The sequence below is a fragment of the Lontra canadensis genome, unplaced genomic scaffold, assembly GCF_010015895.1.
Source record: "Lontra canadensis isolate GAN:19392208 unplaced genomic scaffold, GSC_riverotter_1.0 scaffold120, whole genome shotgun sequence".
Classification (NCBI taxonomy): domain Eukaryota; kingdom Metazoa; phylum Chordata; class Mammalia; order Carnivora; family Mustelidae; genus Lontra; species Lontra canadensis.
The window spans coordinates 2243322-2268171 of record NW_022631114.1 but is presented as its reverse complement, the minus strand read 5'-3'; the positions used below and the strand labels follow the sequence as shown (position 1 = coordinate 2268171).

The 24850-nt window shown below is 45.3% G+C and overlaps 1 protein-coding gene across 3 annotated transcripts in view; it reads right to left on the bottom strand.

The window, feature by feature from the left end:
- The window catches only part of SIPA1L2 (signal induced proliferation associated 1 like 2), a 213070-nt gene that overhangs the window by 57163 nt on the left and 131057 nt on the right, over positions 1-24850 (bottom strand). For all 3 annotated transcript variants that reach the window (XM_032841144.1, XM_032841145.1, XM_032841146.1), the window contains exons 7-10: positions 21432-21606; positions 16883-16986; positions 7567-7724; positions 1945-2521 (exon numbers count right to left, since the gene is read on the bottom strand). In XM_032841144.1, the coding sequence (XP_032697035.1) occupies positions 1945-2521; positions 7567-7724; positions 16883-16986; positions 21432-21606 (1014 nt within the window). The remainder of the gene's footprint in view (positions 1-1944; positions 2522-7566; positions 7725-16882; positions 16987-21431; positions 21607-24850) is intronic.

Genomic DNA, 24850 nt, shown 5'->3' with positions numbered 1-24850 from the left:
TGCCATTTCTCCCTCCCTTCTGTTCCTTGCTTCTTAACATTTGCAAAGGGTAAGAGAACTGGAGTTCCTTACATACTTACATGGACTCAATCACCACAGGAAAATGGTGGCTTCCTATCCACGTACCTACCCAAGACCTCCCATATAATCGGTGGGGCCCAGTTCAGAGTCAAAATGCGGGGCCCCTGGGCCCAACACTATTTAGAACTTCAAGATGGTAACAGCAGAGCACTCAAGCAAGGATGAGCTCTTCCAAGAGTGGCGCCCCTGAGGGCGGGTCACGGGTTGCACACGACTGCCGCGGGCCCTGCCTGTCCCCACTTAGGTGTCAGCTCTCATTCCTTCCTGGGTCTGCACCTGCATAATGGATGCCTTTAATTTCAGTTTCCACCACGATAAAACGCACACCGAGTCTACCACCCGCCAGCCAGGACTCGTTCCCCATATCTGCACTACGAAGACGGGATCCTCCTTGCCTCCGCCCTATACCAACCTCATGTTCCAATCCCTCAGCTGTCTGTGGGATGGTTTGTTTCCAAAATCTCCTGCTGCAAGTCATCCTAGACACACAATACATTTCCTCAAACACGTTCCGGACAGCAGGCACTCCTGTCACATTAGCCACACGACTGCTCTTCTAGAAACATGGCAGAATGGGGTCCACAAAACAGCGAATGGGGAGGGACCTACGAAATGTGCATTTTGGGGGTTGGGGAAGTGGCGTTTGTTTGTGTTGTATTTTCAGGAGCACAGACTTTGATGACTCAGTGGATCTCCTAAAAAGAACTATCTCCGGTATCATCGAAAGCACAGTGCATCTCAAGACCCACAAGGATAACTCGGTTCTCCAGACACGTAAACTAATCATGTACTGAATCATCCCCAAATCACATCTCTGTTTGTGCCCGTACACCCGATAATACTGTTGAATGCACTGAGGTCTGTTCCTGTAAATAGCGTCTACAAATAATTAAATTATTTCTCCAAGGCTAGCAGACACTGACTTGATTGTATTGTCTCTAATATATGGTTTCGAATAACAAAGGGGAGATTTATATTTGGTGGGAGGAAAGGGGACAGGAAATGGGTAAAAATCCTCCTTTTTTCATGATCTGTAATTGACTAAACCTTATCTAAACACTGAAATATACATCCCCTGGGGGTAAGATTTAAACATGAGAAATTCTTTTGTCACAGCATATTTGGGTTCTTATATTTGATTTATTCCTATCACAGTTTGACAGACTCGAACTGAAATCTGGATCTTTCTGTGTGAAAATCAGGAGAAGAAATATTAACTGTTACACTCCGTGGACATCATTTAGGGGATCTGTACTAAAAATAACATTGGAAAAAAATCTCTTTCAGGACCGATTTTTTTTTTTTTAAAGTCTAACTTAATGGGTAATTCTATAAAACCTCCTTAAGAAACTGTGGCTGGAGAGTAATCATATATTTAATCTGGCAGACTAAAGAAAAACACCTGCTAAAAACACTAAAGAAAAACACTAAAACGCTAAAGAAAAACACACAGAATTGAAGCTGCAAAGAAGGCATGGTCATTCGTAGGGTGAACAGTAACTGTGTGCCTGCTGGTCTCCCACTGAGAGGATCCGGTCATGCCCGTCTCTATACACACACATAATATCTAGACAATTCTCTATTTCTTTCTTTCAGATACTATAAAAATATATCCTGATGTTCCCTTTCGGAAGTTGGTTTAACATTTCCTTTCCAAACAGGCCATGATGGGTGCGTCTCCACCACTCACATATTTAGCAACTGCTCAAAAGGACACAGCATTTAGAGTTAAGCCCTAGAGCCATACAAGACAGTAATGCATTCCCTAGCTGCCACAATCATGGCAGATTTTCCAGAGTGGAAGCCATCATAAATCTGGGATCGAAGACCTAAAGATGGTGGAAACACAGAACCTGTACTCACTCCTAATCGCTGGACGATTTCCCTGACGTCTTCAGCACAGTTGTCCACGGAGGACAGAAGAATACATTCCCCTCGCTCGTAAAACACTTTGATGCTCATTAATCCCGATGTCCACCCGATGACGTCCCTGCAGGAGCAGTTAAATACAACGTTCTTGGAGTCCTTTTCGATCAACATTATGAACTCATTGGAAACCCCAAGAAGACATTCGATGTCAGCAGACCGGCCAAAGTCCCGAGCTATGACGTGCCACATGATTGCTCCGACGCTGAACAAATGAGCATCCTTCCTTGGCTTCACTTTCTCCTTTTTCTTTGCGCCCAGTGTAATGAAGCTGAATTTCACAGACGTGTCCACAGTAGCGGTCGTGACAAAGTTCTCCGCCAGATCCTTCAAGTACTCTTGCCTCGTTCGAGTGGCCATCGCTCGGAACTTTTCTGACTTATGGGCTGCGTTTTCTGCATTGATCACCTTGGCTAAAAGGAAGTCCCGAAAAACTGCTGACTTTGGAAAAGTTACTCCTTTGGGAATTGGTGGACCAAACGGTGGCACATCTTTTGATCTAGAAACTCCAACACTGAGAAAGGGGAAAAAAAAAGAAAAAGGAAACAAGATGAGTGGTAATACTATAATATTTACCTTCAGTAAACATGACGATACTCTCAACTTAGGCTATCTGTTTTGTAGCTTTTTGTTATATACTAATTTCTGGATGCCCAGGGTTTGTGTGTTTGTTTTTCTAACTCAGATGGGCTGCTGCTCTAACTCCGCAGCTGGTCATCACTGGGAAAGACAGTGATGCTTCCAACAGAAGTGAGGTCATGAGCCCCAGGTGGCTGCTTGGGATCTTACGGGTAGTGGACACCATGATCACACTTCACAGGGTCAAAAGTTTTAGGTGTCCCATTTTTGTAGGAAATGCTCACTTGGTCACATTTGGAAAATCTCCGTGAATATTTTACGGGGGTAAAATCTTAAGAGATTGCGGGGACTGAGAAGATCAAGTGTGGAGTGACAGTAACAACCACCTTAATGTGTCCAAACCGACAGTGATGCTCCCCGACATCAGGCAGAAGGTGTCAAACCCGTCTTGGGATGAGAGCATCTACGAAGAGTGAATTAATGGTCATCGACAAAGGACTGGACTGAGGGAACAACGAATCCCAGAGCAACTACAGCATCTACTCCCCAGTGACAGAGCAGCTACCGAGAAACCGAGCAGCAGTACTAATGCCACGTCTGCCTGGGCGGATGCTCCCTGTGTTGCAATAAACAAAGGAAGCAACCCGGGCTTCATCGTCGTCATCGCCAAAATCCTGGAACGTGGTGAACTGAGGGAAGAAAGAATTCTGTCCAGATCTGTGCTGTCGGGTGTCTGGGAAGTGGCTGGTTAGACTCTTAAAACGATCACGGTCTCCAGCTCTCTCTCACCTTTGCTTTCATCCGCACACTCTGCAGAAGAGTGAGTCGCTTCCGGGGAGCCAGGCTGTGGATGGAAGACTGGCGGCAGGGGATTCCCCACTCTCACGTGACACCTTGTAGGATTCCCTTTGGGACAGAGGAACCTAATCCATCCAGAGATGGCAGGGCGCGCACGAAACCAGACAGTGATGGGGCAGGCTCAACTCGTGTCCTCAAAGGAAGGTGGTGGAAATGCTACAGAGTCTGACATGTCTTCGGGGCCAACCTCATAGTGGACTCATCTCCCCCACCGCCCCCCGCCTCCACGACTAGCCTTAGAGCGGACATTCTAGACTGCGTAGGAATTAACTGGTCCTCAGGTTTTAACTCTCAGAGAGCCGTCACAAAGCTAGCTGGCCTTGCGATGAGGCTGACCACACCTTGTCGTTTCTCCTCTAAACCAGTCAGTGGGGTCACGTGGCCGATCTCCGCACTGGGACTGGCCATCCCAGGAAACTCACGTGATCACATCCCCTAATTTTTTTTTTCCTTCCAGTAATGAGTACAGATTTCTGGAAGAATTTTACCCACAGAAGGCCCGGGAGGCCCTCTCTCACATTGACACCTTGTAGGATGACCTTTTTGCACTTAGCTCTGTGGATCTTAAGCTACTCTGACTGACTGCAGGGTGCACACACTTACGCCAAAGCCTCAGGGAAAACTTTTTATCTAAATATGTTCCCCAAAAGTGCTCACTGAGGAGCTCTGTAGGAGTTAGAGGGTGGTATCTTATAAAAGGGCAATTGATTTTGTCCCAAATTATTGACCCTAATATCTAACAGGAAGTTCCTTCCACCATGCACAGCACATTAACAACTTGATCAGCTGGAATCCTGTGTCTCTCAGATCCAAGCTGTACAAGAAAAGCAGCCAGAATTGAGGTCTCGATACTCTAGGATTACTAATGGTATTATGGGATGGAGATCAATTAGAGATCACTGGTTACAGAAGTTTATAGAATGCTTTCAAATAGAACTGGGGTCAGAGGAATGTCCTTGGCCAGATTTAGATGATTTCTAATGAGCTGAAACAAGAAAGTGTTCCAGAATTTTCTTTCTTTCTTTCCTTTTTTAAGATTTTATTTATTTATTTGAGAGAGAGAGACAGAGTGCGTGCATGCGGGGGTAGGGGGAGGCAGGAGGAGAGGTGGAGAGAGAGAATCTCACACAGACTTCCCGCAGAGCACAGAGCCTGATGTGGGGGCTCGATCTCACAACCCTGAGACTGTGACCTGAGCCGAAATCAATAGCTGGACGCTTAACCAAACTGAGCCACCCAAGTGCCCCTCAGAATTTCTTATCTTAGCCAAGTAACTCGATGGCACAGCTAAATGTAAGACCCCCCCCCCCCACCACTGAAAGCAACAACACAAAAATGAGCATTCCCGGAAATGCAAGTGAAAGGGTTCTGGGAAAGAAGAGGGGTGGTGGGCAGGTGCCACGCCATGTCTGGAATTCCAGCCCCACCCCTTGCCTAGAGGCTCTGAGCTGGTGACTTCATCCCTCCATGCCTCAGTTTCCTCATCTGTAGCATGGAGGTTAGACCGTGCCATTCTCAAAAGGCCACGGTGAGCATGAAACCAAATATTGCAGGCAAAGCAATTACGATGCAAACTGCTTTATTATTAGTAGTATCACAATCACCGCTTTGGTCATTGATTTAACACTCCCATCTAATTTTTGACAGGAGGGACTATGCATTAAATTTTTGAAAAGGGAACCTGTTGCTTTGGACAGATACCGCCTCGCTCTTACTTGACAGTGAGCTACCAAGCTTACACAGCGAGCAGTGTATGCATTCGTTTACCACGGGATTCCTGTGGCGAAGAGTTTATCTCGGAAAGTATACAAACACCTCAGTCCCTCAAGGTTAGCTCTGCATTGGCTCTTGCTGGTAAAATTAAAGTTAAGTTTGCTTTTTGAAGACTTCAGACTACGATGATGGTACACGGAGCTCTCAGGATGCTGCCCCGTCGTCTCTCTCTAGGCTCCAAGAGACCCAGCCTTACTTCCTAGGAACCCTGCTACATCCATGGGAGATGCCTCAGATGACCTCTGGAAGGTAAGAGTATGCCCTTCTGTGTTTCTGGCCTTGCCAGCCATGACGGTTTTTATCAGCAGAGACCATCTTAACCCAATGATATTTGTGGGTCAGGAGACCTGGACCATTTTTTACCCTTCCCTTGGAAACTATTTTAATGAATTTACTTTGTCACTGTTTTGAGGAATTATAGTTTTGAGGAATAGCATATGAAAGAATCCTATAAGGGGTTTTTGGAAAATGTGAGCACTGTAACGTTATTCCATGGGACGGAGTTCACGTGGCCTCGTGAAATGTTAGGGAACTGATTTGACTAGAGTATTCAAGAAGATTATTACTGACTCGTGGAGGAACGCTCATGAAGTTTTTAAGCATGATCAGTATGAATGTTTATGAGGCACTTCTCAAAATTTGAGGCATTCTACTCACTTTATGTTTGAATCTCATTAGCAAATGGTAATTAAGTGATACCAACATGGTTTCTTAAAAACCAACGATTCCACAGTTGGGTGATTTGCACAATGCTAACCTCTATCATAGGAAACCGGCCACAGTCTGCTTTAATTATCGGTAAGATCTACATCTAGCCCGGTACTGGTTTCAACATCCCTCCCTAGTCATTTTATTAAAATCCGAAAACCTGAAACAAATGAAAACAGACGTTACTGCTAACTTAAAGATTTTTGGTGCTCATGAACCCCCTCGTGACAGAAGTATAAACTAAAATGGAAAGTAATTAAAAATACTTGATTTGACCTAAAAACAGCAACCAATAAAATAACACCAAATTCTATAAAGCCTTAGGCTTACGTTTCTCATCTATTATGAAGGTTCATTTAAGATTGGGCTCCATAATTACCATTCATCGGGTGAGATCCCAGAAGAGTCATCCCATTTACCATGTTTGTACCAACATTATCTGTTTTAAACCTATCCTTGAGATAGGAGATGTCATGCTTGTTACAAACAGCATTTTTTAAGGTAGTGCTGGGCATTCAGGCCAGTGGTCTTCCGCCCAGATGTGACTCAGGGATCACACTGATGCTCAGGTCAATTTCATGTCTGTGACATCAGCGTACCACACAGCAGGGTCGGAGAATGAGCCCATTTTAACAAGCTGTGAGGCAACATTCGGGCTAAGAATGACCAGTTTATAGACTCTGTGTTCCTTTGAGATGGGCTGGGCGTGGGGCAGGGATATAAAACCAGCAACATCTAACACACAGACCAGTTTCTCTGCGTTTAGGAGAGCCACGCCCTACAGTCCTCCGCGCCTCCCCGTCCCCTCCCAGCGCACATACGTGCACCCCACTTGGCCCAGAAGACGGCTGATACAGCACTTACAGTTTTAGGATGATAAAGGGAAATGACCTTTGGGGAGTGCCAGGAACACTAATAGGTGTTCTGCAGAATTTCTGCTATTTATTCTACATGCTCAGGTAGGTACTCTTATCCTCAACTTTAAGAGAATGAATGAAAGTTTCCAAAATTAAAGTAACTTGTACAAAGCACAGCGGACAGGACAGCTGGATTCTAAACACAGGTCGGACACCTGCCCTTCTACCCCACAAGGCGAGATCTTCCAGGGGCAACTACCTCCCCCAAAAGGGGAGGAGAGAGGAAACAGAAACGTTCGGCTCGGGATTAGGAGGCACATGCACGGCCTTTGGAAATCACCAACACGAGCATCAACTCTGGTCCCAGGAGCCCCGCGGGAGGGAGTGTTTCCAAGATCTTGGATGAAAAGCAGTGTTTTCCCATTACTACCATTACTTCCACTTGGGAAGAGCTGAAATGGCCACATCAGCCACCTCGGAGGCTGGGATTAACAAAGCTCTGGTTCCGGCAGCGGCTGTATGCTGTTTTTAAGGGGAAAACTGAGGAAACGTGTAATCTACAATTTTGAACGCCTAGGCATTCCGCTGCTCAAAACGGGAAGGAGCCAATTATTTCATGCAGAAAGCACCTGAGTGAAGACAGTGGACATACAATTAGAAAAAGAACCCAAAAAAGGATAATTACGGGGTTAGAGAGAATAATTGGAAAACAAAGATATTTCAGGAGACAGGGTGCTGCTGAAATCCAGCCGATGGAAGGGAAGACCGGGGTCTGCTCTCTCACCTGTAACACACGTTCTCGGTGCACGGGTTGTGCACTTTGACGATGACAAAGACGTGCTGGAAATGGGACCGGATGCTTCTCGGAGTAAAAGGAAGTGCTCCGGGCTCTTGGAAGACAATGGTCACAATGTCATTTCCGATATGCCTTTTCCTCAGAAGCTGCGGTCAGGAAAGAGAACACACACAGTTCCAGACACGGTTTTCCGTAAAGACAAAACACGGCCACATACCCAACTCGCTCCTCTATCCATGGTAAAGGGCTGATTCGGAAAGCAAAAGCCTCTCTCTGAAAGTCAGCGGTCCTTGAGGGGACACCAGAATAGCAAAATGGGCTGCGTCCTAAACATCTATGGACAGACAAGCTGAACGCAGTTTATCTCTTGGCACTTTAAAATTCAACTCCTTCTCGCCTTGAGCTTTCCCACTGATCTACTAGGTTGTTAGCACTCAAAAGGCTTTCAGGAATTTTTCAAAGGTTTTATTTATTTATTTTTGAAGGAGAGCACAAGCAGCGGGGGAGGGGCAGAGGAAGAGGGAGAAGCAGGCTCCCTGCTGAGCAGGGACTAGGACTGGAGGGGCAGGGGGCTGGATCCCTGATCCCCGGGAACTGAGATCATGACCTGAGCCAAAGGCAGAGGCTTCAACGACTGAGCCAGCCAGGCACCCCCGCTTTCAAGAATTTTATGGTTTAAGCTCTCTTCAGCTTAAAGCAAGGAGACAGAGTACAGATTTGCTGAAAGTCCTACACCAGCCTGTGAGGGCCTTCCCTGGTGTCTTGTGCTCCCCCGCAGGCCTGTCTAGGACACCAACACAGAGAGACTGCTACTGCGCTGGCTAATTTACGATTCAAACTACTTCACTGAAATCCGGCCTTTCAAATGGGATTCGGAAACACAGAATTCTACCAGGTTAACGGCTGGAAAACTCCATGGTGTATAATCTTACACATTACAAATGTGGCAGGAGACAAGGAACCCCAGAGCAGCAACACTTTATTATTATGGTGATTATTTTTATTTATTTTTTATTTTTATTTTTGAGTAGCGACACTTCCACAACACTCCACTTTTCATTCCCCTTTCGCCCAGAATATTCCCTTCGCCGCAAGGTGCTCCTGGACGACTCAGGGCTCTAAGTCAGGTATCTCGTTCCCTGAAAGGAACTTCCCTGGGAAGCCTGCACGGGCAACTCCAGCCACACACCCAGGTCTACTTCGAGGGCATTAGTTGTAACAGAACCAGGCTGATAGTTGATTTACTTCTCCCGCATCAGGTCATCACCGTCGGGAGGGCAGGAGACATGTCCTGGTGACTGCTTAGTCCCAGGACCCTGCGATCATGACCTGAGCCAAAGGCAGATGCTTAACGGACTGTGAGTTCCTGGTTTCTGATGGCCTGCCTGGGACACAGCCGGCACCCAGCCCACAGTTGCCGAAGGCATACCTGACTGGTGCAGACACAGGATCCTAGCCACACCACGCTGTGCAATAAAACCGTGAACGCAGGTCGATAAACCCGTATACAGGGCACTCTCTAAGTTGACGCAAGCAAAACCGCAGTGTCCGTGCTCACCAAGTTTGTGATCTTCAGTTTTAATAGATACAATAATCTTTATAGGAGCTGGTGATGTAACGGCAGGAATGAGATAATCGCAGGTAGTAAATCTCTCTTTACTAGCAGTAACAAAGACAACGAGCTTGCTCTTAAATTTATTTGGCACCTACACAACACAGCCTCACCCTAAAGAGCATTAAGTTCAACTCTTAAAGGCTTTTCAACCCAGATACAAAGAAGATTTCATTGTCGGGCCCCAGACTTGTGATTTTGCACGATAAAAGGTCTGGGAACTTGGGGATGAAATGTTCCTTCTTCCAGGGTTCTCTGATATGCCAGTTAAATCACTGATTCATATGCTGAGAAACTCCCATTTAAATCAGCAGGGTTCAAGTTCACACACACACACAAAAGTCGCTTTCCTGTCTGGGTGAAGGTTTGAAACATACGTTAACATACGTTAACATACGTTAACATACGTTAACACAAACCCAATGAGCCACCTCTACATTTAAGAATGTTTGCTAAATAAGTCAAAATGTGCCATTTTGGACACATGTAAAAAAAAAAATCAGTAGCCAACGAGGTCCTTTACACAGTGTGATTATTTCTCCTTACTACAGCGGACACAGATGATAATCATGATAAATGTTTCATGTAAAGAGAATGGAAGCAAGGATACATATATATCTAAAACAAACATCAACGGACACGCTGGAAATCGTACTAGAAGATGATGTTCTTCCCTCATTGCCACAATAACTGAAGTACAGGGTTCCCAGGTATGAAAATAGGACAAGGGAAAATCAGGAACGATTGAAAAGTTAAAAAAAAATGTCTTTTAAATACCTAACACCGTGGTTCAATGTATCTGTTGAACACGGCACACAAAAGCTGACTCTGTGGTGGACTTAATGTCCTTGAAACACAAGAGTTCTCAGATCAAAGGGCAGAAGATGGTGCGCACACCGGCCAAGGCCACGCTGTGATTTCTGCAGCCCTTCCTCCTACGTGGGTGCGGTGTAACCCCCCACCCTTGGCCGGCCCTCTCAGTTACGTGCATGGGGCAGGCATGAACGCGTGAGTCTATGTGTCCTTACTCTTGAAGGAGCCACAGCAAACAGGACAACCATTCCCATCCATGGGCTCTTCATCCGGAAGGAAGACACGGGGTCCGGGTCTCTACTTCCCAGCACAGGATTACTGAGAGCACCACTTAAAAGGGGCTCCCTCGAAGACATGTCCCTTTCTAAGCATATTCTTTGGCTTTGTAAAACGGGCTTTGTAAAACGTTTTTAATGGTCTGGTTAATGGAACCAGGGTCACAAAATGTACTTGGCAAAACAGTAAAGTGTGTGGGGCAGGAGGGGCGGGGAATAAGGTGATTCATTAAGAAGGGCAAAATCTGAAACTCTTTGTAGGAGAATAAAATAAGAAAACTTAACACCTTGCCCATTAATGGGATGCTTGGCTTTGTTGAGAGGCTAAAGAAAAAGAACATCTGGAAAGTTCACAGAAACACTTTCAACCGCTTTCCAGGATTTTGCCAAACATCAAATAACCTAAGTAACTTCGCAGGCTTCTAATCTAAGGGTAAATATTTTCTTTCGTTGTTAGTATTTTTTCTAACGGGCCAGTGAAGTTCTATGTATTTTTTCTAACCGGCCAGTGAAGTTCTGTGTCATCGGTGTCCAGGACTGGAAGGGGAAAGGGGACGGCAGCCCAGCAGGCTGTGAAGGGGAGCCCCTGGGTTACTGAGCCACCTCTGCACTATTTGGGGGATGAAGGAACGGTGACTTGTAGCGCTAACTCCTCCTTTCCAGACGTGAAGGTCCCAACACGTTTCAGCGCCAAAAGAACCACCTTCTCATCTCTGACTGTAAGAATGAGTTAATAAATACTGCGTGAGACAGATTTACATAGTCCGTCCTACTAAATTTCCAATGCTTGAGTCCAGCAGCAAAACAGGAATAAGCTCTTGTTATGACGAGAGAAGCGAAATGTGATTCCTCACCCAATTCCACGGCAAAAAGCATCCAGACGCGATAGAAAATGCAAGCTTCAGGTTTATTCTCCACTCCCTAACCAAACTCCAGGGCTCCCCAGGACCAGTTTTAACTCGATGCAACCATCCAAACTGAGTGAAAGCTGTCTGGTAGCCCTGCTTGGATCAGAGGAGGCGTCAAGTCGAGCTAGGTCAGACCTATCAGCCTCTGTGCAGACAGGCTCGTTTGTTATTTTTTCTTGGCGTAGTTAAGGTAGAAAAAGTATTTTGCACCTCATTCTGGAGGGGCGGGGGAAGCAGTCTGCACACTATGGAAGAAATGCAGTTGGATGTGGTTCACAAGTTTCTAGGAATCAGAATTAGTGAAGAGAAAGTGTAATTCGAAACTAGAAATGGCTGGGATCTCCGGAGAGAGTCTCCTGTCTTAAGAAGCAAATAGGTAAAAATTTGCGTGATTTCAAAGGGAAAAATGCATCATTTAATGATCTTATATGTTCTGAAATTCAAAGAGATGAGCCCCGAACTGAGCAAAAAATTAAATGTATCCCCATGAAAACAGATCACAAGTTCTGGATCTCAGCTCTTAGGTTGGAATCTGAAGTCCGGTGGGTAGGAGCAGGGCTGAGCAAGCCTCCTTTGACCTGTGTCCTTCCCACCCCTCTGACCTTGTCTCCCACCCCACCCCTCCCAGACAGCCACCTTGTCCCTCTGACAGGCTAGTTTTTCCTGTCACAGGCACTTTGTACTTGCTAACCCTCTGCTTGGAAGTTTCCCCCCCCACACACAGAAGGCGAGCTTCTCCCCCTTCAGAGACCTTCCTAATTCTGCATGTGTACACACAACACACACACACACCCCACACCCTCACGTACTCATTACTCAAGACTCAACACCCGTCGTTAGAGTTTTGATTTTTAAGAGATATCTAGAGTTTCCTGTGGAAAGTAGAAACATGAACGTAGATTCTAGTAAGAAAGAGAGGGAAACCAACATACGTGACCACATAAATTCACCAAATCTATACTCAGGGCAAGCCTTCCCTACCTACTCCCCACAAAAAAGGTGAAAGCTAGGTTAACCACTCTTATCTCAGATCATCAAGATCATATTAAATTTAATTGCCATTTCAAGGATTCATTGTGGAGTACTATATATAACCAATATAAAATATTATATAAAATATTTAATATAAAACATATATTTTACCAATTGGAAGCATAAATGTACAAACCAGTTAAGCGAGCCAGGCTGAGTATTTCAAAAATGGAGAAACAGAAATAAACCAAGAAAGCAGATTTTTAATGATTTAATAATAAAGTGAAGATAAGAGGATTATGGAGATACAAGTATTTCTGACACCCGGCAGCCCAACCCTATTGAAACAATCATGCTTATGGTCCTGCACAAGTACACATTCCTATTTAGGGCCTGGGGATAAATCAAATCATGGAAAGCTGAATAAGCATTTTATTCTTCCAAAATATTCCATATAATTATTTATAGGTGAACACAAGTGCAGTCAGGACCCGTTCGTACTGTAATTTAATGAGGCGGACTCCTCCTGTATATGAATGTTTTCTTAGCAGTCCCAATTAGGGACTCACAGAAGTGCACAAACCGCCTAAGATAGGCCAGCCATCTATCCAAATTAGATAGAGAAAGGGTTCCAGCCTGGCTCAGACCTAACAAGCTGTGTCTCCATTACCTCTGTAGAGGTCAAGGCTGTCCCTAGGCTAATAGTAGTATTCTTCAAATGGAAGCTCAGAGAACTAGGAGCTTGGCCTTCTTTCTTAGGGACCTCTTGGGGGCTTGGACATCCCTTTCAAGGAGAGCAGTTCTAACTGTATGCATGCATTTAAAAAAAATCATAATTTACTATGTGCCAGGCTCCATGCTACCTGTATTCATTTTATATACTGAGACTGAAGAAAAGGTCTCTCTGTCCCAGTGAAGTCTGAAGCCAATTTGCGGCATTCTCTCCACCGATAACGTCCCATGATGGCTGCTCTATGATCTGTCTACGGGACAAGCAGAGGGGAAGCACATGGCGGAGACAGCCCTGGGAGGCAGAATCCGACCGCCAGACTGGCCCAGAGAGACTAATGGGTCTTCAAGGAAGAGGGAAACCGCTCCAAGAGTGGATTCTCTTATCACTCCCTGGGGCTGGCTAGGTTTTCTTTGCAGGAGTCATACATTCCAAACACTGAACTCTTTTGCAACAGTGGTAAACTCTCTAAAGACTTTTAATACATCTTGGAATCGGCTTTCAGCTTGATTTATTAAAAGAACAAACACAAGAAATAATATCTGATGTGGACGAGTCTAGACCAGTTAAACAGTCACAGATACCATGGTGCTAATGAGGCCAAAGTTACAGGCACCGCTCATGCACAGGCCAGAGAACTTTGCTACGTTCAGTGGCCTCAAACTGCACTCAGGAGCCCAGCGGGTCATTTCAGACATTTCTACCCCTGGTACTGAGATAATCTGCGGACATGGGTGGGGCGGGTGGGAGAGGTCTAAAGGGCCAGTACAACCTGTAACAAATTTGGAGAGTACATGTTTGAAGATTGCACAGTGGCAACATTTATCTACAAACAGAATATTCTGGTAACAACCCAGGAGTAGCAAAATATTAAATGCCGAAGTAAAGATAATTTCGTGAATTTATTGATAAATTAGCCCCTTAATTTCTTACCTATCTAGGCCTTAGTTTCTCATACCAGAGCTCTAGGATTGAGAACAGGAAAATGAAATGCAAATTAAGTCATTTAAAAAGCTTGCACTTTATATCTAATAAATGATGAAACAGTAACCGTAGCTGAAACTTACTGAGCATGCTCTGTGTCAGGCACCATTAAGTGCCTTATACGTATTAGCTCATCTAATTCTAGCCACCGTCTATGAAAGGTTCATTTATTCCTTGAACAAATGTTTACTGCCTGCCTACCGTGCTCAGGGTAGCAATTAGGGTGCACAGGGTCACCTTGATGAAGAAACGAGATCAAAGTCCCTGCATTTAGGGATAAACCAAGGCACAGAAAATTGTGCCCAAGTTCACAAAACTGGTAGCTGGGATTCAAATCCAGATCATGTGGCTCCAGAATTCTTGCTCTGTTAACAACTACATTTTTCTATTGAAGCCAATTTTCCACCTAGAAGCAGGAAGTCTCAGGGAGGGCCCTAGAATCACAGAAATCAGACACAAAGAGGGACATGCTATGAATTGCCTAGTTCAAGTATCACATCTGCCACATCTACCCACTGCCAAACCTGTAGAAAGTTCTCTATAATCCAGCATTTTTTTTTTTTACTCTGACCCCAGGTGCAGGTCCAGAATCCTTCTTAACACAGTTTTACAAGTAGCCACCACTGGCCGTCTGAACCAGGTCTGCATTATATAATTAATTCAGTTTCTTGAGAGGCTAAGATCTTACCCAAAAGTATAAGGCAAGTGACCGGCTGTGGCAAGTTCAGAATATGTCCACTGACTCCTATTTCCACTCCTTACCCACCCCCCACCTTATATCATGAATACTTGCCCACACAGTGTTTCGCACGTAGGTTTCCCAATGGACCATATGCAGGATCATATATATTCCAGGCACAATAAGAGCACTCATTAGAAAAGCAAAACAAACGATTTTACAGTTTTCCACCTCTAATCCATCAGCAAAACTTACTCAATGTCATGGATTCGCACTCAAGTTTTCAAAAACAACAACCGAGAGGTAACCAAGTAAGTCTTTAAGCTACAGAGTCTGTAATGTGTAGAATCAATTTACAAGGTATATATTTCCAATTTGGGAAGCTTAAAACACCCATCCATACCCTACTCCCCAATTGCCATCTGCCCATCTACATTTTTGTGTGTAGGAATTTAAGGAGAGTTTCAGTGGGGAAAAAAAAAAAAAGTCAGGTACAGAGAACTCATAAACCCACAGTTTTTAATTACCATGCAACCGAAAGGAGGCAGGGAAAGCCTGGTTTGAGTTCTGCTAAGAGCAAAGCCCAACAGATGTCAGAATCCCAGAGGCTGCTATATGGGAAGTGATGGGGGCCCATCCAGCTTGGAGTCCAATGGCTCAAGTAATTAGGGAGCTGAAAGGGCTTTGTGGTTTGAACACTCGATGACTGGGGTCAAAGGCACTGGCTCTTACTTCTGCTAAAGTACAGACAGATTTCTTGGCTGGAGTAAGCCCTATCAGTTTTCTGAGCAACGACTCACACAGAGTTTAACTACAGAATGATTCTTGAGTATCTGCGAGACAACGGCACTGGTCTAAATTAAGCTTCTTAAAAGCTAGTGAATCTGACATTCTTTGAAGTAAATTTCTTTTTAAGAGCTAGAAATCCTTTAGGTTAAAACATTTAAATACATGCATGGGATCTAGTGACTATAACTCTTAAGTCTTAAAAAGCATACAGATGTACGGGTGCCTGGGTGGTTCATATAAGCATCTGCCTTCGGCTCAGTCATGATCTCAGTGTCCAGGGATAGTACTGCATCGGGCTCCCTGCTCAGCACAGAGTCTGCTCGTCCCTCTGCCCCTCCCCCACCACTCGTGTGCACACACACACACACACACACACACACACTCTCTCTCTCTCTCTCAAATAAATAAATAAAAATCTTTAAAAAAAAAGAAAAAAAAAAAAACCCACATAGATATGTGATCAAAAGGTAGATTTCCTGACAGTAGGGGGAAGAAATCTGATTATTAGAAAACACTGCAGACCATTCAGGCAGGACAAGGGACTGAGCTTAAGCATCAGATAAATGGTCAGAAAATCCAGCTGGCAAGAAGGGAAAAGGAAAGAGGTGTTGTCGCTACTGTGAAGAGCTGGGCTCATCCCGGCTGGAGGGTCAAAGGCGGTTCTTGTAATTCGTGACGGCAGCAGGGTAAGCGGTTTCTTTGCCAGAGGTGTATTATGACCACCTTTGTAAATTTCATGAGCATTCAAAAAAGAGAGAAGAAAAATACCCCACTGTGATTAAGTTTCATTCATTCAACAAGTTCTTTTTTAAAAGAATTTGTTTACCTGAGACAGAGAGAAAGAGGACACAAGTGGGCAGAGGGAGAAGCAGACTCCTCGCTGAGCGTGGAGCCTGACACAGGGCTCGATCCCAGGATCCTGAGATCACGACCTGAGCTGAAGGAAGACGCCCAACTGAGTGAGTCTCCCACGTGCCCTTCATTCAACAAATTCTTACCAAGTGACTTCTAGGAAGTCCCTGGTGTGCTAATGTATTTTTATAGCCAAAGAGTGCAGTTAAATGACATCAGAGCTAAACTTCCTAGACATGAAAACAAACTTTATTTCAACTCCTGATTTCACCCAAATACAATCGACTCACCAAAACTGAATCATGCCACAAATAAGTTATAAGATCCGTTCTTACAGTATTTTCTATAAATAAGTCTCCCACCTGCACTCGGAAACCTGAGCTCAGCTTCCCTCGCTGGCTTATTTATAATGAACACAGTGGACACCGGTTTCCATTAAGATTTTGCCTAGCAAGCAATAAAGGTGCGTGTGGAAGAGTTTCCAAGTTTTATAAGGAAAAACTGCAATACAACTATGCAGAAATATTCCCTTTCAAAGGCCAACTACTTCCAAATGACGAAAAAGAGTCCAAAATTATTCATGCCACTGAAGAACAAAAAAGAAAATTCCAACGATGCTTTGCCAATTCTAAGTGCACGAAGCCCATTGGCAGGCTGAGCTCTGATCTGGAGGGTCGAGGGAGGACTCACCTGCTGTCTGTTGTTGGGCATGTAGGGCAGCATGGTGGACACGTGGAACATGACTTCATAGTCTTTGTATGTGGTGTAGAGGGAGTGAGTTCCTGTAGAATCAGCTGGAAACAGAGGTGGAGGACAGAAACAAGTCAGGCAACTGCAAAAGTTAGCAACGTGATACTCTCAAGGCTGTTCTTCCGAAGGCAATTCATTAGCCAATGACAGACCACCCAACTATCGACCACCAGTGTGTCTTGGTGGCCACTCTGCTCTCTCGCTGTGCAGTCTTCCAGCCACTTTCCAAACCACACCTGTGGCCTGAATGCTCAGGTGTCTCCTCATCTGCTTTCTCTACCTGTGCCTCCCATGCCCATCCCTCAACATGCTCCCTTTCGCCATACTGACTTCGAGGACCTGCCATGGATGGGACGGAGCACGGGTGAGCAGAGGAGGCCAGAAGCCATAGGTACAGCTGGGGGCAGGTGTGGGTGCCCTTATTTGAAGGGTACGAGCTAACTAATCAGCAGCTCTCCTTGCTCCGCTCTTGTGTGTGTGTTTACAGTTAACTCCGAAGAGGTTCTTGGGCACCCGATCTTCCAGAACTCAACAACATGGAACAGGAGTGACTTAATATGGAAATGAGAACCAAAAATGTTCAAGACTTCTTTCCCTGAACGATGTAATTACTTTTCTTCTCTTTGCAGCAGGCAATGCAATGGTGCAGTCAGATGATTAAGAATGAAGGTGATCTCTTACTGTACATTATGTGCTGACACATGTGTAAAACAATGACATCTGAAGCCCTCTCAATCACACAGCTATTCACCTTCGGAAAAGCAGAATGATTCTTTGCAAATTCAAAATCCATCTGTATTATCAATAGATTACCAGAGACTGAGAGTTTCAGGCACCTGAACCAACACGGTGATTATAAAACACTTAAATGATAATCTTAGGGTGGAATTTTGAACCACTTTGCATATGGATACATAAAGGCAAAAAGATGCATAGAAAGTAGGATGTGAGCAGAATTCAGGACTGCCTTTCTCAGGATCTGAACAACATGTAAGTTTATTTGTCTACTTTTTAATAAGAGACAATGTTTATTCAAGTTCATTTAAAACCAAATTCATTCCATTGTGTTCGTTGGGGAAACTCTAAGTAATCATCTTGGGTTGACTTTTTTTTTTTTTTAAGATTTTATCTATTTGACACAGAGAGAGATCACAAGTAGGCAGAGAGGCAGGCAGAGAGAGAGGGGGAAGCAGGCTCCCTGCTGAGCAGAGAGCCCGATGCAGGGTTCGATCCCAGGACCCTGAGATCATGACCTGAGCTGAAGGCAGAGGCTTAACCCACTGAGCCACCCAGGCGCCCTACTTTTTTTTTTTTTTTTTTAAAGTAAGTTCTATGCCCAGCATGGAGCCCAATGTGGGGCTTGAACTCACGACCCTGAGATCAAGATCTGAGCTGAGCTCAAGAGTTAGATGCTTCACTGACTGAGCCACCCACGTGCCCCTCATTTTTAAATCTAAATATTTTAATTTTACTTTAAAAACATTATAACATTCAGCCTTCGTGGGCCTTTATTATCTTCCTTCTGAATTCTACAGTTTTTCTTTTGAATATTCATTCTAAATCAGAAACGGTCCTGAAAATTTTCTAGAAAACAAAATACAACATCCAGTTTTGCAGATTCTGAAAAGCTATTCAGAGCAGACAATTTAATAAAAAAAGGGAAGTACTTAAAATGTTTACATGCAGATATTAACAAATCAACCTGTAGATGGTAAGAGAGGATATTCATCCGATCAGCTGTTTATTAACCAGTCCCCAAACAGAGCAATTATCCCTTTTAACTATATATTAAGTATATATTTCTTATTTTTTGAAGGCTTCTTAGAAAGTCATGGTCTATTTCAAGTGTCATGGTTGAAGACAGGGAATGTGGCTTTGCAAGGGAATAATGATCGTCTTCTTTCACAAAGAACTGACTTGTTAATAACAACATGAAGGTCAGGGGCGGAAATGACCCAGCACATTGAACAGTTCTCGTCCCAACACCCTGCTATTTAGCTGGTTAGAATTCAGTGAGAGAAATCCTTACAGATAGCTAATAGTGTAGTCAACAGGTTTCAGCTTCGGGAAATTGCAATGAAAGAACAAAGATGCATTTTGGGGAGAAACACTTCTTTTTTTCCTAAAAATTCATTTATTTGAGAAAGAGAGAGAGAGAGAGCACAAAGGGAGAGTGACAGGGAGAAGCAGACTCTCTGCTGAGCAGAGCTCGATGATGCGGGGCTCGATCCCAGGACCCTGAAATATCATGACCTGAGCCAAAGGCAGACGCTTAGCCGACTGAGCCACCCAGGCGCTGCTGCAGGGAGAAAACACTTAAAAAAATACGATCATAATTCGTCTATCCCAAACAGTACTACAAGATGGGTTTCTGAAATTAAATATTCTGAAAGTTTTCATCTCAAATGTCAGTATGATAACGGAGAAGGTGAAATGACAAACTTGCTCAAGGGTCTGCTGCAAATATCCCTATGGGCAAAGAGACGCGGGCCATCATGGAAGTCCCCAGTTGTCACCTCTGCACGCAGACCCAAGAGGGGCTGTGTTTGGCCTGGGGTCTGTAAGTCCTCTCTGGTGAGCCATCCAGTGGTCTTAGTGGTTCCTGTCCCCTCTGTTCTGGCTTCATTTCACTCTGTACTTAAAACAGAAAGAACCCATTTTCAAGCCAGAAGGGACATCCCAGACACTGTACATTTTCCCTGGGGCTCAGATTCGACCCAGGTCCAGTGGGAGGACAGAGTAAAGACTACCATACCACTCTCCTGAATTTAAGAGGGACGATTTTGCGTGTGTGTGTGTGTGTGTTCTAGCAAAGACATAATTTTATTTGAGCATTTCATGAAACAGAATTCTCAGAACCTTCCTATCTATGACAGTGACGTCTCAGACATCTCGTAGAACACCTTGCCTTGCTCATAAAAATAACTCAGATTTGTTGATGATGAAAATCAAGGTGTCGAAATCTCGTTCTCAGGTTATCATTTCCTTGAGTGAAGGGGCTTAGTATTGCATTTGTAATGGATCAGAGACATGTATCTCCTGGGTCATAAAAATTCAAAGCTGACGGCAATGCTCCCACATAGGACAGTATTTATATTATCTGTGTTGCAGTGTTACGGAACGTTCAGATCGGAAGTTCTTACATTTCCTCAATCCACCCCACCGAAGACAGATGACAGGCAGGCATAATAATGACTCCATGCCAGCAGTGGTGTTCGGGAAGGCTGTCCCCAAGGGCAGTATGCCCACACCCCCAAGGGAGTTTGCAAAGAAAAAGGAAGAAACATCAGAAAAGGTCTCCTATGTGGATACCCAGAGTGGGTGTCACAAGTTATTCCCTAGTCTTTACAGATCCAAGGCAAGAGGAATATACACCCAATATAAGAGTCAAGATTCCAACCCTGGCGTGTGTGTAGGACATGCAGGGGCCCACCTATCTGGCAACACTGTCTCCAGATCTGATGAGCTGTGTTCGAAATGTAACCTTCACAAAGAGATAAAAAAAAAAACAAAACCCAGAGCTGATTGACAGGCACAGAAAGACCAGGCCCCACCCTGATGTAGGCAAGTGTGGATGAGGGTCCCAAGTTGAAGGACGCCAGGGACATGGAGCCACGGGACCTCAGATGGCCCCACAGGAGGCTCCCATGGGGAAGAAGTTCACACTTCACACCCCCGCTGGAAGTGGGCCATCTGCCTTCCCACTTCCTCCAACTGTAGGATCTATTCACTCCCCTTTGATTAGAAGAGGGCACAGATGACTGCTTGATAATAAAGAGTATTTCCCAAAATACACAAAGTTACTCTGCCCGGAATGTTTCAGATACTGATAGCTAAGAGATCTAACAGCATAAAGACAGAGATAAAATATTTAGACATAACGAGGACCAGAAGGAATAGGATTCTTCAAATAAAGATATGACGGAAATCCGCACATCACGGGGGCGGGGGGCACTGAGCCTGTGTTTTAAATCCGGACTTTAGAGCAAGCGTGTGCCCCACTCAAGGGGGCCTGAGTAAGGTCACGGGCAAACAGCAAGCCACTGTCTCCACTCCCCAGTTAACACTGTGAAACCAGAAATGAACAGGACGAGGCGGATACCATGGTGTGAGCGAAGGTGCTAATGTTCTGTCTTTTAGAAATGATTGTGGTCTCGTCCTTGGTACATCGGAACACGGGTGTGAGAGCAGAGGTGAGGCCAAGAGGAAGAAGGGGATATTAAAAGATTCTTCACAAAACACTGGGGAATCTCTCTGCTGGTGTTAGAGAAAAGGAACTGACCTTTTGAGCTTCTGCGAAACACATACCTCTTGAGAAATGTGCTGCCTTTGCTCACCTGAGGAAATTTCAACTCTATCCCAAGTGAGCCTGGTGAGGTGGCTGCTGGGGTCAAGAACGGGGTGGGGGGGGCCTCACTCGCTCAGATTTATGTGGCATGCCTACCTTTGGAGAATTAAACTTGTGTGCATGCACAAATAGGAAGCTTACTTTTATTGTCCAGCTGAGCTCGGTATTTGGTAAATCCTTTCAGCCGGACTCGCTGGCCCAGAAGATCAAGGAATTCTTCAAAAGCTAGTCCCGCCGTCTCGTTGTTATACATCTCCTCCTCTGTGCTCTGGCCTGCTTTGCAATAAAGGATCCCGATCTTGTGCTGAAAGCTCAGCTGAAATGGGGGAGAAATAGAATTACTTGGCAAAGAGTATCAGACAAGCTAGCTTCCAGTAAAATTAAAACAGTACACACGCCTGGACAATTCCCATAAGCAAATGAGCAAAAGAGGAAGTGACTGTCATTGTGCAAAACGCTGCAGATACCTAACAAACCCAGAAACCCCCATATACGGTGGGGGACATGGCAGAAACCATAAGAAACAGAATGGATAGCCATGCCGCATAGGATCCATCAGGTTTCCAGGACAGACAGACAGCCTTGGCTATCTACTTAAAAATACAACTGTGGACGTTCGTAATCTTACACCTTCTGCGCAGTACAGACAGTCCTCTTCCAAGTCAGAAGGAAAAACAAAGCCATAAACTTTTAAGTTTTTCCCTCTCTGGTTCCTGATGCTTTTGTTGTTGTTGTTCTTCGACATTCACGAAAATATGAAAGACGGTAATGAACAAACAAATCGAACGAAGGTCTGGTAGGGGAGGAACCCCCGGGGGGACAGGGATCTATGTACAACACAGAACGATGTTTCGTGTCCATGAAAGTAACTTTGGCTATAAAATTACAGTCGTTTCTGTATTTCTGACAGTCCTGCAAAGAAACCATCTGCTAAATACACAACAGACCATAAAGAATTTTAAGAGCCGCTGAAGAGTTCCTGCCATAATTCTAACTCACAATCAATCTCTTATCGCACTAGAAGCCATGGGGCTGCTTTCTCCCAAGGCCAGGGAGACACTGGATCCAGCTGTACAGCTTTCCTCCTGTTTCCAAAGAGAAACTACTTCTCCCTCCTGAAATCCGGGCACTAAATCTCACTACCAGCAATCTGAGCCTCCCCAAACCGACAGATTATCAGACATCACCGATTTCCTAAAGGCATCAATCCATAACACTGTTCGCTTTCATTATCAAGCCATAAAATCGAGCCTTTAATCAGAATTCATAGCTGACTACCAGTAAAATAAAGCAGAACGGTATTCATGTCCCTTGAGTGGCAGAGAGGTAGGAGCTATCTTATCTGTGTTACCTAATGACAACATATGATCCGAGAAAGGGAGGAAGCCACCTGCCCGGGCCATCCAGGCCCACTGTAGGAAGCATCTTGGTAAACGTTAGGATACATTTACAGTCGAACAGTAAGCTAGCCACCCCTGCATTCTGAATGTCATCAACATGGACCGAGTGTTACTGGCGGTTAGGGGGAGGATATGGGGAAGCATCCTCCGTTCGCAACCTGACTGAACGAGCTCTTATGGTGATGGACCCCACAGCATGGCGGACAGCGCACGGCCTGGGCTCCTGTCAGACCCTACGACCTTCAGCTGCACGCTGAATACAATGATTCGCGCCCCAAGTGTGGGGACAGCTGTGTTGCGAACTACCTGATAGCTAGTATGATGAATTCTATTGAACTAGTTCTTTGGGAGGGTTAAGTAGAGAAACTCTTCCATTCTTCCAGAGATTGAGGGAAAAAACGTTTCTGATGAACTCGACTCTCCAAATAAATGAGAAACCCAATTTGCTGCAATGAGACCATCATCTAGAAAAAATATGGAGTGTAATAAAAGTGCCCAGTATTACTTCATTATAAACACTCGTTGTTCCGGAGTGACTCAGAAGACATTTCAGGATGTTAAAGCCACTCGGGAAACAGAGGACTAGCAATTATGCCCACAGATATGGGTGATCTCAGTGACTGTTGGGATCCATACTGATCCTCTAATGAGGCCTTCCTATCCCAGATATCAGGTTAGCTCGGTGACTCCTCGGCCATTAGAAGAGGATTTCAACTGTCTCCCGCTATTCAGCCCGAACCGAAATGAGGGCCCTCCAGAGAGGCAGTGGACGGGTTGGCGGTAGTGCATGTAAGCTCAGCATCCCACGGGCCCGCATGCTCGTGCAGCCTGGCACCCACCACCTTGTCTGCACTCACAGACTGCCATGCTGTCATCCACATCCTTGGAGCTCCATCCAGTCCGCCTGTCCTCTCCTCCTCCACCTGCTGCTCACGCCAGGGCTCCTGTCAGCGCCCCACGCGTCAACGCCATCTGGCCACCGAGTCTGCGCTAATGTCCCCTGGCCGCTCCTGCAGCCTGCCCTGGTCTGCCCTGGCGTCTCCAGCGGGAGAACCCTTTCTCTTCCCACATCCACGCCTATGGGAAGAAGCCTGGAGCAAAACTGTATGGGGCTGCATGGTTTGGGCCACTATGGCGTCCTGCCCATTAAGCAGAGCGCTCACCAGATGGGCACAATTTCTGTCTGTGACTCCTGAGTTTTCTGGACTTGATATTCCTAGTGGACTCCTATTCAGGCAAAGGCCAAACACCCAGAGAACTGGGCTCCCCCAGGCCTACTTCGCTGGCTGTGGTGCTGTCCACTCCACATCTTTCTTCCCAGCCATCGGACAAAGCAGCCAGAGTCTAGACCCTGAGTGCGGACAGGATCTGTGTTCCCTCCAAAAAGCCCCCAGGCCCATGAAAATTAGGGGATGTGGCTCCAACAGATTTCAAAGCCCCCACGTGTTCATGACAGCCATCAGAGCGCTGCTGCAGTGACAATGTCCTGTGGCAGGTGCACAGCATGTCATAAGTATCACACACATTTACTGGGAGGAGGCCACAAAACGGAACGATCTCTAGGGTCTCAGTACTAGCAACTGGGGTTTGCTTGCTACGATGGCTGCCATTCCGCTAAAACTAACAGAATGAAACACTGGGAAGAGAATTCTCTGACTTGATTCTCTTACAGACCTCATGAAAACAACTAGAACCTAATATCAACCATCACTCCTCCTGCACTGTATCACAAAGCTAGCAGCACACCCCGCAGTTAACTGGGGCACAAAACAAAGGGGAGACCCCAGCTCCCAAGTACTAAAACTTCCAATTCTCTCAGAATAGGGTTTGTCTCCAAGCCCTCCAGAACTTGGGCCGCCCCCTGATCTCTTACCCTTCCCCCTGACCTTGGTTTAACTGCTCTGAACCACAGCCAGTCCCACAGTCCTGGGGAAGCTGGCCGGGTTCTTGGGCATCAGTACTGTCAGAAACCAGAAATACCCACTTGTTGAAATTGCAAATTGCAACAGTGCGGAGAGCTGGACATACAGACAGACCGCACAGACAGAAAACCCAGCACACCAGGTCTCTTTGGCTTCCTGGGATAGGATGACAACTGACTGATCCATTCCCAAGGGCAGAAGCCTTGTGCTTATCAAGAAGGATTTAAATTTAAGTGAG